We start from the raw sequence: 19,446 nt of genomic DNA on the forward strand, positions 1-19,446 counted from the left end.
TAATCATGGACACATCTATGTCTTTATTGTACCAGAATGACTACATGGAGGTCTGTTTCACCTGTGTATGTAGCAGAACATGGGGGTAGAAGTTGTCCTACACCTTCAGCGACTGAGAAATTGAAGTAATAGTGTCTCATAAAATTCAGGTTGGCAGGAAACTCAGGACATTATCTAATCAACCTCCAGTCTTACAATTTATCTTACATAGGTGATCTTTTCTTGCCTTGGAGTTTATATCCTCTCCACCCCTAGGCCCAGCTGTGTGTCTGTGTTTATTTTCACAGCATTGATTCATCTGCCTAAGGCTCAGATGCTGCCCACGTTTGACAAGGCAGTGAGACAAAATCTCCCCATTGCTTTTCCAGTTTTGAGTTGAAAGGGGCATAAATTTCAGCAGCCTGAGAGCAGGGCTGACGCTAAGACAAGTGGGGACCTTCAGAGAGGTTCAGCAGAGGTACAGAGGTGGCGTTTCCATCCTGCACTAGAAGTGGGGTAGGGGAGAAGAGGGAAAGAGGAGGCAGAACAGCTGCAGCAGCTGGAGTTGCCAGGATAAGCCTGCCTAGCAACACCCCTTCTTAGGCAAGGGCATCTAATTCAGAAACCACAGCAGCATCAGAAGCAGCCCTGACACTTTGTGAGCTGGGTGCATGTTAGGGAGCATGAGAGCTGTCAAAACACCAGCCTTAAAGATCCGAATCCTCCTCAGTTTATTGGTAGGTACACTACCTAGTTCTGCTTACCAGAACTGATTCCTGTGATCTGTGCATACAGAAAGAACTTATTAAAGTGAAACAGCTATTTATATTTATGTGGATTTTATTTTAGTAATGTAGAAACCAAGAGTAATAGAAGGCTATATTGGAAAAATTATTTGTATCATTCTATCTTATTCCATTAAAGTTGTAATGAGCAATTGTATACTATAGTGGATGAATACCTTTTAATAATACATAAAAAAAATTAGCAGATTGTATGGGTAGAAATTACTATCTTTTATTAGAATTAGAATAAGACCAGGGCACATTATCTTAGAATATTCTGTTCTGTTCATATAGAGAGTGTAAATTTTAATATATGACTAATATATCTGTTATGATACATTATATATATATATATACATACACGAGTATTATGTATATCCTGTTATTGTTGCAGTTCAATTTATATGGTATGAGGATGCTGCATTCTACCTGTAATAGGTTTATGCAATCTTAATTTTATCTATCATTGGACAGATCAAAATAGCATAGTGATCATATTTGTATACCCCTAGAAATTATTTTTTTTCCCTCCAGAATTTAAAGAGTGTGAGATATGCCAGGCTATGTTTCTGCGTTTGGTTTGATTTCTGTAGAAGAATTATAGACTTGGGAGATGGCGCTCATCCTTCCCCTGTTCTCATACTGGTTTTTATGGTGTCTATTAATTTTTATTATTTTTCTGGCAGGTGATATTAGTGGAGGGGTGGCATGATTTGGATAACAAAGACTATGACTGTTGGCCCCTGGAAAAACCAGATGAGTATAACATGCTGGACTGTGGAGGTGAGTGAGTCGTTACACTGATCAAGAAAGGTGATATCTTACTTGGGGAATGGTTGAAAACACAAAAAATTGAAGTATTCAGAATAATACCTCACTCATGATGACTCTATCCATGTTAGAAAGCAACTGAATCAGGAACAACCTCTCTTCCTAGAGAAATAAGTAAAAGAAAACAACTAAGACATACTTCAGAGCAGTTATTTGTCCAGTATTTAGTGGTTCCAAAGGAAAAAGTAATAGCAACAGCTGAATCCCTTCCCACAGAAAGAAAGAAAACATTTTCTTTCTCATTAGAAAACCAAATGCAATTTAATCCAAACAAAGCAGGCTGGCAACTCTGCATTGCGGCAAATCTATTAAATCATTGCTTAAACTCTGTAGTGTCAGTTCAAAAGTGGTCTGGGCTTAAAATCTTCAGCCAGTAAGCAAAATCACTGATGCTATATGTCATGGTTTTCCACCTTACTCAAAACTTTTTTCCGTGAGTACTTCAAAAACCCTTGAGATTTGTAACCATTTACTCCTATCAGTTTCAAAAATTAATTTACATGATGAGACAATAGAAAAAATAGAATAATTTTTATGTTGGTAATTGATTGAGATGGAAAAGTAATTAGAGAGCAACTGAAATTTGGGAAATTCAATTTAAGTATAAGAAAAATTTCTTACACCTCAGAGGTGATAAAACAGTGTAACAGGTTTCTCAGTAAGGTTGTGGTTTCTCCATTGTTGGAGATTTTCAAAACACAATTAGACAAAGGCTAGAGTAACCTCCTTTCAGTGACCCTGTCTTGAGCAACACGGGTTTGGATCAAATGATATCCGTAGGTGACTTCTAACTTCAAATATTCTGTGACTTTGTGACTCTGTAACAAATAAGTAGCTGATGTAAAGGAACACTTTGTTTATGTTGTAAAAGATAGCATCAGAGACAAGTATTTCAAAAGAGGTATTAGAAAAAGCCTGAGAAACTGATACTGATAAAACACTCCAAGTAATACACTGCTGGGTCACACTCTGAGCTCAGTGTTACATTTAAACATTTTCCAATTCATTCTATTGGAACAGTGAAATGAAAAGAGCATTAGATTTCTCTAAAAATTTACAATTGCTTTAATATTGAAACAGATATTTATTAGTAGAGATGACTTGTTTAAAGCTATTCTTACTAATAATCAAAGTGTGAGCTGAGTAGAAGGAAGACTTAAGCAAGTAAGTTGCTTAATTTACATACACCCTTTACAACCAGTTTTAGAATGAACTCCAAGCGCTGTCTTGCCTTTCTCTGGGGTTCTCCTTACCGTTTTCTAGGCATTTGCCAAAAGACACATATACTGTAGCTTCACTGCTGTGGATTTAACAAAAGATCTTCAAAGCTTCTGCTTCTTCTTCTTGTGTGGGTGTATCTATTGTTGAAAGATACCTTTATGAGACCTTTAGAAAAAAAGTAGGAAGTAATTTAACTAAAATTTATGCTGACCTTTTACCTTCATTCTCTCATGTTCTCTGAAGCTTAACTCTCTCACCTCTTAGTGCAAATCACACTAGCTTTTTTTTTTTTTGTAAACTTTTGTATTGTAGTTTCTTTGTGTGAGTATTTGTAATGAGTTTTTAATTTTCAAGTGAGATGGGAAATAAAGAGGTTATCTTACAATTTGCCTAGTTATATCTGGTAGGAAATCATGTTTAGGAGAAAAAAGTAGTGGATACAGTAACAGTGCAAGTGAAGAATATACTTATAAAAACAACTACAGGATAACAAAAGAGTTCATAAGTGAACAACAACAACAACAGAAAAGGGAATCTCTTGTAAGGCAGATTTACCCATTCTCTGCAGAAATGATCTGATACTTCTTGACAAACTGAATGCTACACAGTTGCAGGATGTAAGTAAAGTGATGTGGTGTATATTGAAACCTTCAACCAACAATATATGAAAAGGTAGGTGAACAGAGTGGAAAAAATTTGATGGTGTTATTTAAGATTATGGATTTAAAACTTCTCCCACCTCTTATCTCACTTCATTCCCAGGCCCAGAGCAGATAATATGGAGTCCCAGGGAAAAGAGAGACAATTGGGATAAATCATCTTTCCCACTTAAAAGAGTGGGAATAGAAAATGACAGATGTCTGAGTAGAGCTCCTTCTACTGTCCTCTGTTCCAGATGTGATAGGGTTTATAAAATAAGAATGCTTTTTTAAATATGCAATTATTAGTATATATAATTTATGTCTCATGAGGGTAACGGTTTCGACTGAATTTTCTGTGTAGCAGAGTTGTCTGTTCTTCTTCCATAATAAAATACACCTCACTGAGAGCAGCCATGAATTAAGATCAATGTTTATTTTGTGATCCAAGGGGAAAGTAAATCTATCAGGACAAGCAACAATACATTATACTGGAAACAAAGCTAGATTATGTAAAATGAACAGATTTTTTGTCACATTTCTCCAACTACAAGATCTTTTCTAAATGAGTGTCAAAATTTTTCAATTAATGTGCATTTGTGGTTACCTATCCAGCTACTAAAATTGATGATGGATTGGGGCTCATAACAAGCAGTGGAAGAATACTCGGAGGGTTACTCAGAGGGAAGTGGGGCATTGGAACAGATTGCCCAGAGGAGCTGAGGGCGTCCCATCTCTGGAAATGTTCAAGACCAGGTTGGATGGGGCTTTGAGCAACCTGGACTAGTGGAAGGTGTCCCTGCACCATGACAGGAGGACCCATGGAACTAGATGATCTTTAAGGTCCCTTCCAGCCCAAACCATTCTATGATTCTATGAATAGATGAAAATCAATACACAGAAAGTTTTACATTTGTGTTCGTCTGTTGAACAAAATAGTATAGCAAATATTTTGGCCCATGATTGTGTCATTTCTAGGACTGGAGATGATGTGGGTGCAAAGGCCTCCAGAAAAGGCTGTGAGTGGGGAATCCTTCAACGTGACCTATGCAGTCTTTGCTTCAGACAGCTTTTATCAGTATGCAGTGCAAAATGGAATCCTTTCCCACAGGTATTGCTTCCCATAAAAATGCTATCATGGTCATGAGTATGTGAGGATTCTGTGTGTACATATTCATAAATATAATTGGAACATATGCTCTGGGGATCCTCACTAATTCCTTGCATGTTTTGAGGTCTCTTATAGCTCTGTTTTTTCTGATATTTCCCCCTCTGCAATGACTTTGCTCTCAGAGGATCCACTGTGGCATACTTTCCTGCTTGGTCAAAGATGGGGCACATCACTAATGTCTCAGTGCAACTCTGAACATCACTTCTTGCTTCTGTACACACTGAATTTATAACTGAAGTTTAAGCATGAGTCTCAGACTAACTGTATATCTTAAACTCATTTTAATTGTAAGAATGATTGAAGTGCACAAAATGGATACGAAAAAGATACCAGTCCAACACTGAATCCACTGAATTCAGTGGTGAAATGTTTTGTTTTCTGTGGGATTAAAATCAGTCCAAAAGCCTATATATCAACTCAGGGACTGTGTTGTGGACATCAGCAACTACATAGAGAATCTTTATTTGTACAAATCCAGATCTACAGACCTGGATCTACAAATCCAGGGCTATTACACCCTAATTTTACACTTCTGTCTGTGCATAACTGTTCTCTATTCATTTATAGCAATACCTGGGTCAGAGGCTGCAGCTGTGTTTCCTTGCTTTCTGAGAGATGTTTATGGAAAACCTCACATTTTTTGCTGTTGTTCTGAGTGTTTACATTACAAAGTTAAGGTCTAAAAGGTGTTATCCAGAGATTTTTTTTTCATATTGAAAGATGATTTATAATTCATTTGCAATGGCAAAAATTTAATATTTTTTATTTTTATCATCTGCATACAATGTTTACAAAGTTTTTTTAAGTTTGTTTATCACATTTGCTGAAGTGTATGGCTACTAATAGTTTGAAGATCTCAACCATTAGGCAGATTTTTTCACTTCTAGGGAATGGATCTGATTTTATAGTCTTCCTAGGGAGACCCACTCTCTCAAATCACTAAAGAATCTGGAAAAGTCTTCTTTTCATGTCTTGCAATAGAGACAGATGGCAAATATTTTTAAAGAGAGAGAAATCTATGCTGAAGTCTTTAACTGCACCTTATTTTAACTAGAAGATTACCTGGTTGAGACTTAAGGTTACAATGGCTAACTGAAGTACATCTGGCTGGAAAGTCAGTGTATGGTCATCAGCATGGCTGGGTGAAGCCATGATGAAGCTCTTGAATGAAAAATACAGAATACAGGATAAATTTTAAAAAGCAGCCCTAGAGAAAGTGTGTGATTGAATTAAGCAGCAGCTTGATTGTGTATTTTTCTTAACTCCCAGTATGAATTCAAAGGCTAATAAATTTTAATATTTTATCTGCTCAGATATTTGGGGGATTGACAGATTTGTTTATCTCAGGTTTCAAGTATTTTTATGCCTTTGTAAGTCTGACCATGAATACAATCTATATGAACCTAATCCTCTATATTTGTGTTTATTTCTTACAATTAACACAGTCTTCTCATAATAAACACAGTCTTGTCTTAAATCTACTCATTACTAGGCCTTTTTTCAGTAAAAACAAGTTGAAAAATAAATCCCTGTGTTCTGGAACTGTTTTATAGAGATCTATCACAAATGCATAACATCTAAACTAAACTACAAATAAGTCTGGCTGTGTCTACTGAGTAAACCGTGTTTGCAGAATATTATTTTATCTAAAAGCAAAACTTATGAGAGTGATAACCAACTGAAAGTGTAACTGAGGAAGCAGTGTTGCATCACACATTTCCAGGTGACTACATTCATCTTTCAGGAATAAAATTTCAAAAGTTGTTTTGTAGGACAGTCTATTCGTAAAGTCTGCGTTTTGCTTTACATTTTTGATTTGGGGAATTGTATCTGATATTATTATCCAATATACTTATTTTCCTTGGCAATTTCAATTGTGGAGCTAAATAATCTGTATGAATCACGTGCATAGGTGAAGGTATATAGTTGAAAACACTGAGACTGAAAGTAGCCAGGGACACATATATCTAATAGTGGAAGCTGAGTAATGGTGTGTTTGTGTTAGATGAAGTAGTGCCAACTAATCCCACCTGGTCATGAAGTCAGGCTGGGGAGAGAAGTTGAGGTTGGTCCCTCGTTGCAGCACAGTACCTGCCAGATGTCCCTACTGCATGGCAGTGGGCAGTGGCCCAGATGGCAACAATCTTCTTTGCTCCAGGAATGCTTCAAACAGAAGTGAGACAGAAGAGAAAGGAGCAACAGTGTTTAGGTCTCTTCATATGTTTTTGCTGCTAATTTTTCTGAGAAGAATAAAGAACAAGGTGTCATGTACTTGTTGCAATTTTTGAGAATGAGGAATGGATGTAAAAGTTTTTCTCTGTCTCCTGCTTGGCTAGCAATGCTCCTGCTGCAAAGGAATTCTGTGAGGAGCATGAATGCCCTGCCAGATGGAAAGATGCAAATGAGGAGAACTGCTGTGTCTACCATGCCAACATTCATTCCTGTCCTTTGGGCTTCATGGTTAGTATGATGGTACAAAATACTTTGCTCTGTTCTTGCTACTGGATGAAACATCATTTTAATAAGCAGGTTGAAGTTCATGAAGTCCTTCTGTAATTACAATTAGACCAAATCTACAGTTCACTAAAACCACTATGGCAATGTCTGTCAGTTTCAGAATTCTTTTTGCACTGGATGCTGAGGCCACAAAGCAAGTGGTTGGACCTTTGGGCAAGGCTGTATGCAGAATCTCTCATTATGTTTAGTGGGACCAGTTTCATAATTTTGAGATTACCTGACTTGGATCGCTGTACAGTCAAAAAGGAAAGAAAGACAGATCATAGCATTCTAAAACAAGCAAGACAAATTTTCTGTTGGAGGTATTCCTGCCTCTCCAGCTTATAGAGGGAATGTGAATGATTTGCTTGGATTACCAGAGTTGAGGGGGATGAATATCACTGGCTGTGACTTGTAGGACTGAAGCCTGTATACACATGTCCTGAGACAGAATGATTTTTCTTCATTATATCAGAGTAAAAAAAAGAATCCAAATACAGGATAACAAAATTTGTTCATGCAGTATTAGCAAGATCCATTCTTAGCTTGTCTGCTCAGCCTATCTCTCTTTGAATGAATATTTAAAGTTCTGATTTTAAAAACACAGTTTGGAACACCTTAATTTTTTTTAATCTGTGAGGTAAGCCTTACCTTGCATACTAACCTTCATGCAGTTGCCCAGTTTTTCTAGTTGAGCTCCCTTCTGGCAATGTGACACATTCTTACCAATCAAAGATGATGTAATAGAAAACCTAGTCTACACATCTTGCAGCTGTTTCACGTACCCTTCTCTGTGAAGGCCTAATTACTCCATAGGAGCTCTAGTTTGCTTCTTAGCAGTCCCTTTGTAAAGCTGTTTTCTTAATGACTCCCAGAGAGCCTTAGCTGAAACCAGAACTTTGGTTTAAAAGAGGAATCCCTGTTGGACCATCACACCAGTACTGTTGTCTAGAACTACAGTAAAGAACTTCAACATGTCACCACTGTCATGACCTCTCCACTGTTTCTTACTTTCACAATTAGTACTGCTTGGAATTAAGGTGTGGAAATGGCAAACACCTGTTAGCCAACATGCATCATCTGGCTTCTTCGTAATACTATAAATACTTTAGTTCCTGTTTAGAGGAACTCTAAGCAGATTGACTGTCAAACAGCAAGGCCATGAGTATCACTGCATAAGATTGAACATACACTTCAAGGAAAGTTTTTTCCATTGTCTGAGGAGGTTTTGTTTTTCACTTTTTAGGTTTTTTTCAGTATAATGAGTTTTAAAACATTCTATTTTTGTTACCTTGACTCCATTTCTTTTGGTTTAATCTATTTCTTATAGTCCTTTGAAATAAGTACCTGAAGAAATACCTGGAGATAGGAGACAGATTGAATCCTTTCAAAAAACAAAAAAAACTACAAGATCTTTGGCAGCCAAAATAGTCCTCCATGATTGCACTTGTAGGAGATTTACATCTTAATGGTTTTACTGAGAAATGCTGTGCAAACAGACAATGAAAAGGTGCCTCACTTCCTCTCTAAAGAAAAGGGGAAAAAAAAAGCTGCTGTATCAAAAGTAAAACTTCAATAAAATCCCTTGAGAAAAATATTAAAAGTGGGATATGATTCTGGTTCTAATACAGCAAATTCTGAAAAAGTGAATTAGCTTCATAGAGTTACTCATTCTGTGAGTACACTACTGGGGCTCATGTATTTTAAAAAGTAACAATATTTGTGACATTTTAACTCAGTAAAGGAACAATTGCTTGTCTTACCTTTTATTTTGTCACAGAACAATGTTGCTTGTGTTTTGACATATTAATTGATTTAGCTATAAAATATCACTTTATTTGCTGTTAGAGAACATAAGTAATTTTGAGAAGGTAAAAAAGAGGAGCTAGGACTTCCATTGTGTTGTACTTTACTGACATAAACAATATGTCTACTAAAGGGTAAAGGAGGAATTTGTGGTCCATGGATCCCAGATGATGGTCAGATATTTACTCACACTTTGTCTACTGCTGGAAAAATGAGCCAAAGAAACTGGACTGCCAAGGTAAACTATATTTATTGCCATATAGCATTTTACCTGGTTTGCTCTTTTCAGAGCTTACTTGCTAGTAATTTAAAACACTTCATGTGTATGCTCCCCATCCATTTATTTGTGTTATGTGTGTAACTGATGCATATAGCTGAGTAATATCAATTCCCAACTGACTTGACTTGAAAGCATCAGTTTTATGCCTTATGTAGTTGGTGGAAGTAATGGGGATGGGAGGAAAATGAGTCCATTTAAGGCCAACACTCACAATATACTGCACTACTGACTGGACTGTAACGCAGGTTCATATGATCATTACGGGATTTCTGCCTGGCAGAAATAACAGAGAAGCAAACATGGCAGAATGCACAGGCCTAATAGCCCTGCTTGGTGAAGAGAATACACACCAGGAGGGCAGTCAGATCTGCCTCTCTCATAAGAGCTGTCTCTTCTCCTCCATTTTGCCCACACAGTGAAGGACACCTGCCCTTCCTGATTCTGAAAAACATGCACAAATTCTTTTGAAGGTCATCACAGCTGGGCAGTTCTTATTGTAAAGCCTGGTGTATGCAAGAGTAACTTTGATGCTTGCTGCTTTGTTCACTTGTTTGGCAGGTTGTTTTAGTTCATGTGGGTGTGACTTCTCTCATTGCACACATCCGAGTTGGGAAAATGCAAGCTGCTCTGGAAGCAAAAACCACAGTCCTTCCTGCAGTAGGTATGATATAAAATGAAAATGTGAGGGAACTGCTTACCGACTGCAAATCTGAATGCTTTTATTATTCATGTATGGTAACCAAGAGCAAAAGTATCTCCTACCGCAATTTAGCATTGAAAATACACAAATGTCTTTCTGAAATTCTGCTTCACATAACACTGAACATCCAAAAAAGTGTTTGAGCTTCTAACATGTATTAATCTAGAACAGTAGAAAACCACTCTTGTCAAATAAGTAAGGTGATCAAATAACATGGTCAATGGCTTCAGGTACTACAAGGCTTGTCTGCAGTTCATGGGGAGGTGAGAATATTCTTTTAACAAATGTTCTGAGAATCTGGACACTCTTCATCTGAAGAGGAGCAGAGAAGTCTTAAGCAAATTGGATTGGTAGAAATCTGTATTGGTTCTCTTTTTCACATAAAAATAAAATTACTCCCAAAGGCATCAGTCTTTCATTAACTTTAGTATAGCTGTATGAAGGGAAGAAGAAATAACTGTAGCAATCCTCTTAACAATGTAAAATTTAAAAATTGGGCTTTGTTTAATAAATTAAACACATGATCTGAAGAAAAATATTGGTTAAGATAGGAATGTCATCACAGTACTTGTCAGCTACTCTTCTGAAAATTTGAGAATATATTTCCCAGTGTTATGGACAAATAAAAAGGACTGCAGCAACTCCAGTGTGAATGGAAGTATTTAGCTATAGAATTTTCTATCCATTTCAAGGTAACAGTAGCTGAGTTTTCCAGGAAACTTACACTTTATCAGAAAATAAATGTTAAAAATGCAGCTCCCCTCAGACAGAAAGTGACTTCTGTTATTATCCTGGTATTATACTGGAATTAATGGGGCTGAGACAGAATTATTACTGAGCAGTGGATTTTGTTTTGTTAAGGCTTTTTTTTAAAAAAAAAGTACATAGTGACATTATTACATTGAGCTCATCTCACAAGGCTGAAGTACAGCATGATATTAGTTTAGTCAGAGAGGTAAAATTGAAAGACCATTCAGGACATGGGAGGAGTTTTGTCCTTCAGGGCTTCTGTTTTACATCCCATCAGATGCTGTGGATGATTTATATAAGATCTTAGAGTAAAAGAAATCCTTGTAAGATTTCTTTCTGCAGTTCCCAATGTATTCTGCTGCTGAATAAGGGTCACTGGGTTCTGGGGATCACAAGGGCTGGATTAAGTACAAAAAATAAAAAAGGAAATGCCTGCCTTGAAGAACTTTGTGTTTCAGAGAAAAACCCCATATGAACAATGAAAAACACAGTAGTAGTGATGAAGTGTTTTATACACAAAATATGTCAAAGCCTCTGATGTAATTAACATTTAATCTGATCAAAGAGATCCTGCATCACTTCAGAAATTCAAATTGCTCTTTCAGCTGCTGAGATGATATCTCTGAATTCTTCAAAAACTATTATTTCTGGCACTCTGAGATTTTCTAGCTCAAGAACCATGTGTTTAGATCAGGATACTACCTCATAAAGGGATAAAACTGCCTTAAAATATTCTGATACGTGTTTCCTTTTTTAATCAGTCTGTGGAGATGGCTTTTGTGAGGAAGAGGAAGGCTGCTCTATCTGTCCAGCAGACTGTGGGGAATGCCCACTTTCTGCTGATGCCAGGGTAGCAATTGCCTTACCAATATGTTTAGTCTGCACTGGCTTCATTTTGGCAGTCATGGTAAGTATCCTTTCTCTCCTCTTCTATTTTTCTCTTGCTTCCATGATTTTATTGGATAGAGTGGAGTTCTCTCTTAGTAAAGGGATGGAACTTCTTCATCCAGAACCTCTGTGCTGTGAAAGAAAGGAGAAAGAAGGGGAAAAAAAAACTATTAAGGCTTCTTTGTGAGAGAAGTCTCATTGTGTTAGAATTTTCATTCTGTAGAGAGAAGACTACAGCGGGGTGGATATATCATTGTAAAGGAGGAAGAGGTTTTTCAAAATGGGAAGCAGGGGATGCCAGAAAAGCAAGGGTACCTTTCACTCAAAATAAAACTCTGTTACAAAATCAACTGCTTAAAAACCCTATGGAGGCCAGAACTATAAAACTATTAAAAAACAATTTAGGTAAATTCATTAGGGGACTAGATCCTTCAGGGGCCATTAAATCTCAGAGTCCAAACACAACTTGTAATGCAAAACATTCAACTTGAGATATTCTCAAAAGAAATCATGGGAAGAGAATCTTTTTTTTCTGTTTTGGTTGGCTGGTTTTTTTTAATAGGCTCATTTTCTTAGTGTAGCTGAACCAGCTTGGTTCAGTTCAAAGGGAGTAATTTTGCACAGTAGTTATCAATTATTATAACAGACTCATGAAGGAAAAGTAAAAAGGGAATGAGGAGTGTATGAGTAATCGAGAAGCAGTTTTGTGTGTCTTTGAATAAAAAAGTCTTTATAAATAGGAGACAGCATGGTATTATGGCTTATTACTTCACAGTGCTTCTGGGAAAGATGATCTATAACCTTTATGTGTCTGCATCTTGGAAAAAAATACATTTATGATTTTCTTAACAAAGATTTAACAGGTGATTATGGCAGTTTCAGAGTCATTATAATGATTATGTACCTGCAGATAATTTGTTTGGAGCTTGGCCCATAAATCCTGTAAAACAATAAGCTACTCTTTCCTCAGGAATTCCTTCTCTTTCTATCTTGTGCTGCAGTTGCAGTAGGCAACTAAACTGAGAGGGAATGAGCAGAAGAAGGCTGATGGTCCACAAATTGAGGTACTAAGGGATGCCTGAATCAAAATTAGATTTTTTTTCTCTATTCTGTTCCTCACTCTGTGGCTTTGTGAGTTAAGAAGAGAAGCAATGTTGAGAACTATTTGACTATTTATAGTTCACAAAAAAGTTGTGACAATGAGTTTATGGTAACTGTCCCGTGAAATCATGTGATCTCACAGAAATGTGTAATTGGACAGAAGAGAAATTCGAAAGGTAAATGTCTGGTAGCAAAATTTAGCTATTAATTCTGCTGTTTTTCTGCAGGTTTTGAGTTTGTATTTTTTCTTCTTCCATTTCTATATACATATTCCTATATGTATAATGATATGGGGATGATGTAATGACAACTTCTTCAATGACAGTGTCTTTTTAAAAAAAGTTTTATTGGTTTTATTGTACCAAGATAGGAAAGATTATTTTATCCAATTCAGTTACTGATAAAATGTAAAAAGAACCATCTGGAAAGTAATGCCTTCTTTAATCACTCAAGTAGAAGAAAGAATTCGTATGATATCAAGTGTCTATAGCAAGCCTGATAGTCACTTCCTGATAATAAGTCTTTGTACAGTCATACCTCTACAAGATAAAGGTAGGTTTCTTTCCTCAAAAACCTTTTGAAATAAATGGGATGAAATAATTTGATTTAATGGGATCTATATTTACCACGAATTTCTCCCAATTATGTCGATACAATTTCCACATCATGTTCTTTGTGTATGAACTTGTCACCTGTTTCAGAGAAAACATGCATCATTCCTAGTATAATTCCACTCTCAAGGAAATGCTATAATGATGGTAAAATACTGCTTTGATTTGACATTTTGGCATTGACTGCAGCCATTAAAACTTTATAATTTAATCTAGTGCTCACTTGAAACCATGTATTTATACTTTGTATATTAGTTTTTCATCTAAGCTCTAAAAAAAATCAGCTATTAGATCATTGCCTTCTTCACTGATGCTTCAAGTAGCCAGAGATTCCCTACCTAATACTCTTTATGCTAGAGTACTTGATATAATATGGCCTAATTTGTAGACTGGGGGCTTGGAGTCGGGATGTATTGTGTTCTTGTCGTGCACTTACCTAGCATAACACATGTCCATGACATGAGGGGATGTGAACCACTCATTTGATGTCCAGGCTGAAATATAAATGCATAAACATTGATAATAATGGAGAGTTTATAACCAATGCAAAATATGACATGTAATTACTTTTAGAATATAGACTGTACACTGTTTAATATATTTATTATGTGCTGTTTTCTTCTAAGCCTCTTATTAATACATTTGGTTCAAACATTACTCATAAGATGTATGTTGAATGTTTAAATATCAGATTTGGTTTGGATACTTATACACTTTCATATTTGATAAAAATAATCTCTGGTTTAATTTCTTCAAAGGCATTGGGGCTACATTAGGAATGAATTTGATTTATTTTTGTAGTGGTTTCAATATCAGAAACAAAAGATGCTTTGGGATGAAAGTTGGATTATAGATTTCACCTGCATCAAACAAGGTTAGTAACTTGTCATTTTGATACTGTGATCAGTTTCTTTAATAATTTTGAGAAATAATCTCCATTGTAAGCACATTTTTACATTTCAAGGGTCTTACAAAAAGTGAACCAATCTGTGAAAGATATATGCAATGTTTCGTCCTTGTTACCTCTGTGAACTAGTCACTGATATGATTGTTTCTTGAAGCTTTAGATGTCAAAGTTATTTTAAATAGTTTCCTTCTTTTTATTTACATTGACTTGTCAATTGAAAAAGACAAGCCTATGCCAAAATAAACAGACAACTTCTGAACTTGGACAAAATAAATTACAGTTACTTCAGTGAGTGTATCATTCTGTATAACTGGTCTCTAAGTTGCCCTTGAATTGCACAAATATATCGTGATATAACATGATCATAATTTCTCTCAGTGTATGCTATCTGTGACAGACTTGCTGCAAAAAGTTACTCATTGTGGCCAATGGGTTTTTTTACTATTTTATCTTCTGACTATAAGCTATGATTTAATTAGTTCTAATTAAATAAATTAAGAATAAATTCAGATCTTATTATATGCTTTACTGTGCTACGCTTAAAATAGGCGTAGATTATTTACTTTGCTGTTTCTTGATTTAGCATTCAGAAGGAAAGCAATACCTAGATCTTCAGAAAGGGTAAATTTGTAGAAATCTGCTGAAGTTTGTAGGCCTGTACTGATGCACACTCTCTCACTGTGTGTCTGTGAGGAACTGCTAAGCAGATGTCTGCTTTATCTGTGTTATGTTATTGTGTTGCTAGTGTCAAGATGTTCTTGTGATAATATATAGTAGAGATACTTTTAGCCTCAATTTTTGTATAGCTTTGATATGATATTCTTTTTGTTGTAATAAGAAATTTTGACTTAGGAATTAATTTGATTACATAAATCAAAATGAATTTAAATCCAGATTTGTGAATACAGAAATGGAGGAAAGTGTCTTTCAATATAGCAAATGTAACAAGACCAAATTTTCAGCTAATAGTGAATCAGAAAATGTCATAAGCATCACACATGAGGAGAAACATTAGAAAGAGACTCAGAGAAACTAGAAGCATGACCAGAAAATAACACACTAAAAATTAGTTTGAAAAATTAAAGAAGACAAGCTTTCTTGGAGAGAAGCCTGCAAAGCAATGATATTGTTTAAGACCTAGGAGTGATAATTAACAACTTAATGGGGACTGATAATATTATGAGATTTATTAACAGCCAGTACGTCTTCTCTGGATAAAGCTGTTCAGAGCTACCCACTGTAGCCTGAAATGCACAGTTATCTAAATGGAAACAGATCATCAGTGTTCTACCCAGGGTATGTGGCCCGTAAAATGAAAAATTAGCCCTATTTTTTCAAGATAACTTCTTTTTTTTGTTGCTTTGCACCACATAGAGAGATATAGATGTACACTCTTATATATACACTCTTATTCTCAAAGCTGTCTCAGGGATTTCTAATATATTTCTGGGTGGAATGCTGTAGAAAGACTTAAAATGTCAGTGCAATTTTGACCTGCATATGGATAATACTGTGGTGTGGGAACATGGTAGTTCTAATCCAAGCTGAGATGCTGAACTTTCTTAGCAGCACTTTATTGGATACTTCTACCAGACTTGAGAGGTCTCAGCATTTCTGAGACTAATTGGCTAAATCTGGATTTTAATTGGAGATGGTTACACAATATGTAACTATTGAATTTGTTTTGAAGTACCTTTGTCACCTTGAGCTGGTCAACAGAGATTAAAAAACATACATCGAGATCACTGTGTATTTTTTTCATCTTTCTGCATTGTTGCTCTTCTCTGACTTCAGTCTGGTGTCAGAATCACTTCCCACATTGCTGTACTTTACAGTCTTCTAGGAGCTCCAAATAGACTTGTTAAAGTATAGCTCAGGGCTTGCTCTCCTTCCCTGGGTTCTGTCCTCAGCATCTATGTAGCAGCAAGGGCTAATCATGCCAGGAGTAGAGAAGTAAAAATTGCATCAGATCCTGAAGATTAGTGAGAAAGATCTCTGGCAATGAATCATCTTTGGAACTTTTTTACTTTTTATGTAGCAGTCACATCCCAGGCAATGGTTTTCTGTCTTAAGTGTTAACAAGAGCAGCTGAGATGTAAAGATTTGGAGAATTCCCTTTATTTGTTTGCCTCTGGAGTCTCTGCCTGTGCAATAATAGGCATCTTCAGGTGACTTTTCTCATCCCACATCCCGTTTAGATCATGTCATGTGGACAGTAACAGGAAGCATGATGAGTGCTCCCCCAGCACCCAGTGTCTCCAATGTCAGCTGTATCACTGCTCTGAGCTCCTGCACAGCAGCTGCCAACATGCCCAGGAAACAATACTTCACCCAGACTGGGAGATAGTAAGTCAATGTATTACTAATTTACTTCAGTGCCTACTATATTACAATTTCACCTTGAATTTCTGGTTCTTGCCACTTCACTGTTGAATAGGCAGTAAAAAAGATTGAATTTTTCTTTTTAGGCCAAATCCGGTAAGTTAAGATCATCATCTAACTTCCGTACCAAATATTGGCTGAGGAGTATTTTATATGCCAGGCTTCTGGTTTGTCTTTCATTTCTCCTTTTCTCTTAGGGACTACAGTCTGCTAAAGAATGGTCCTTGCTGTTTAAACATATTTGGAACCAAGGTTTTTGTGAAACCCTTTTTCTAAATGCAGGCAGAGCACAGCTAGGTTCTTTGCACTAAAGAGTGGCACCCTTTACAGTAGCATGTTAGAAATCTTGTCCTTAAACCAGCTAATGTGACTGAATGTTCAGAGCATTTCACCTCTGGATCAAATTATAAAGGTGCACATCTATGTAGACAGATGGTATAGGCATATCTTGCTATCCAGAAAGCAGTTTTTCATATAAAAGTAGTATAAATAAGGAGTAGGAGGGGAACACGTGCAAAGATGGAAGCAATACCTACCATTGGAACACATAGGGCAAGATCTGTACTTTGTAGGATAAAGAAGCTTACTTAGGATCATTGGTTGGGGGAACAGCTGCTTTTTCAGCATAGATTGTGGAAAATCACAGTCACTTCACTGATGTAACATTGTGATGTAGCACTGATCTTCTATATTAGGCATTTTTGCTTCTTCTTTCTGAATGGTGACATTTTTATCATCATCATCATTATCATCTTCCTCAGATGCCTCAAGGTCAAAAATATTCAGCAAGGGTGAAAAATGTAAAAATGGGGCATTCAGTCTCATTGGCAAAGCACCTACAGCTGCTACACCACAGACCCCATACTCTGTATTTATATGGTGGGTATCACTTAAATTCCTGCAGGTATCTCCATTGGATTCCTTTAACAAGGAAAATTGCTTTGTTGTCTATCAAACTCAGCTGCTTCATTGCTGAGAATGCTTAGTCCCATGAGAGCAGAAGTATGTGAAATGTCAGTGAGGGATCTACAGAATGGTAGCCAGGAGTCATGGATAAGGAGGGATGTGGCTATATGTGTTTCTCTCTCTCTGACACTTCCTTTGCTGCTACTCTATCACTGAACTGCCTCAACTGACCCTAACGCTCACAATCCCAATGTTGTTCACAGATCAAGATTGCTTGAATGTAATCACTAATTCTTCCTTTGTCAATAGAAACAGGGTCCTGTCACCTGCCATAGATTCAGATTTACAACCACATATGGAAATACTTAAATTCTCTGCCTCATCTCTAATTGTATGAAACTGTTCCACTCTAGAAAGTATATCTTGTCCGTTTTTGTAGTATTGCTGGCTTAGGAATTTGGTCTAAAACTCTATGAATAGCATTTCATTCTGTTTCAGTGATGGTAGAACAGTGGCCATAAAGAAAATAATGAAGAAAGCATTCACATTGTCTAAATCCATACGTAAAGAAGTAAAGCAAGTGAGGTAAGAAGTGAAATCTGAAAGTGTTATTCCTTTTTTGACTGGTTCTTTAGGGTTTAAAATGTGACCGTAAATTCATATTCCTCTTTCTTTCAAATTTTGGTTTAACACCAGATCAAAATCTCCTTATTCCTGTCTTACTTTTTTCTCTACATTGTAAGACAAGGCACTTTCTGGCTACCGTATAAAAAGCAGGAGACACATTCATGAAAATTGCCATTATGCTGTGATTTCTGTTGATTTTCACAGGGAACTTGACCATCCCAATCTCTGCAAATTCATTGGAGGTTGTATAGAAGTCCCAAATGTTGCCATTGTCACGGAATACTGCCCCAAGGGAAGCCTGAGTGATGTGCTCTTCAATGAAGATATTCCTTTGAACTGGGGTTTCAGGTAGGAAACAAAGTTTTGAGAAGTTAAATGAGGCATACTGTGATATATGCTGTTTAGGGAAAGATGTTAATTTTAGATGATGTTCTTGGAGAGAGAAGCCTGTACTGTGATATGGAGAGAATGAAGAAGCAAGCAAGCAAGCAAATTCAAATATTCAGTCCAACTTGTCTTCCATTTTTTTTGATAAATCAATCATATGTTTAGTGCTGGTCATGCTAAGGCAAAGACTTGTCAACTCTCACCTAGAGAGACCTGCAGAAACTGCTTTAAAACCTTTTTTCCCGTGTAACTTCATTTTGTTCCCAAATATCTTGAGTATCCCTATTTAACTAAAAATCACTGCATCTTTGCTTATGAAGACATATTGATTACCTGGTTAACATATCTACAAATGCTTTATTATACCTACCAATAGAGAGAATGAGCTCATATTGTTGATGAAACTTCCACAAAGGCAATGACATTGTTTTTTGAAATCCATCTTCTTGTCACACCCTTTCTGCTTCTGCTTTATGTTTGCCTTCAGCAAAGAAAGAGATTTTGAGGAAAGAAAACTTCCAAAGAAAGTGAGGAAGCTAATAAAATTGTTTCTCTTGTAAACATTTGAAAACATTCCCAAGGATACAAAAGTACTGGCAATTTCTAGAAGAAACTCAGCTGTCTTAATAGAGGCTAAAGGCCTGCAACCTCACACAAATGAGTGGGAGTTAAGGGCTTTCAGCCACCCACCTTAAATATTTTGGAAAATCGAGCATGGGAACACAAATTGAAATCTATAAAGTGTGTTTCTGTAAAATTCAGTAGGCTTTGGAGCCAGTCTTGACTGAAAGTTTAGTGGAAATACCAGCTTACTGATTTTTATCTTTCAGGTTTTCTTTTGCTACTGATATTGCACAAGGAATGGCTTATCTTCACCACCACAAAATGTATCATGGACGGTTGAAGTCTAATAACTGTGTGATAGATGACCGGTGGGTTTGCAAAATTGCAGGTAAAGAGTAGATAAGAAAAAAATTTCA

At 36.4% G+C, this 19,446-nt stretch overlaps 1 protein-coding gene across 1 annotated transcript in view; it reads left to right on the plus strand.

The window, feature by feature from the left end:
- The first annotated feature begins 662 nt into the window (after positions 1-662).
- Positions 663-19,446, plus strand: part of LOC116781107 (atrial natriuretic peptide receptor 1-like) — a 36,143-nt gene continuing 17,359 nt past the window's right edge. The window contains exons 1-12 of the mRNA XM_032676708.1: positions 663-716; positions 1,451-1,547; positions 4,433-4,565; positions 6,962-7,085; positions 9,061-9,165; positions 9,766-9,868; positions 11,419-11,564; positions 14,059-14,131; positions 16,363-16,510; positions 17,951-18,037; positions 18,284-18,427; positions 19,297-19,418. Coding sequence (XP_032532599.1) covers positions 663-716; positions 1,451-1,547; positions 4,433-4,565; positions 6,962-7,085; positions 9,061-9,165; positions 9,766-9,868; positions 11,419-11,564; positions 14,059-14,131; positions 16,363-16,510; positions 17,951-18,037; positions 18,284-18,427; positions 19,297-19,418 — 1,336 coding nt within the window. The remainder of the gene's footprint in view (positions 717-1,450; positions 1,548-4,432; positions 4,566-6,961; positions 7,086-9,060; positions 9,166-9,765; positions 9,869-11,418; positions 11,565-14,058; positions 14,132-16,362; positions 16,511-17,950; positions 18,038-18,283; positions 18,428-19,296; positions 19,419-19,446) is intronic.

The sequence above is a fragment of the Chiroxiphia lanceolata genome, chromosome Z, assembly GCF_009829145.1.
Source record: "Chiroxiphia lanceolata isolate bChiLan1 chromosome Z, bChiLan1.pri, whole genome shotgun sequence".
Classification (NCBI taxonomy): Eukaryota; Metazoa; Chordata; class Aves; order Passeriformes; family Pipridae; genus Chiroxiphia; species Chiroxiphia lanceolata.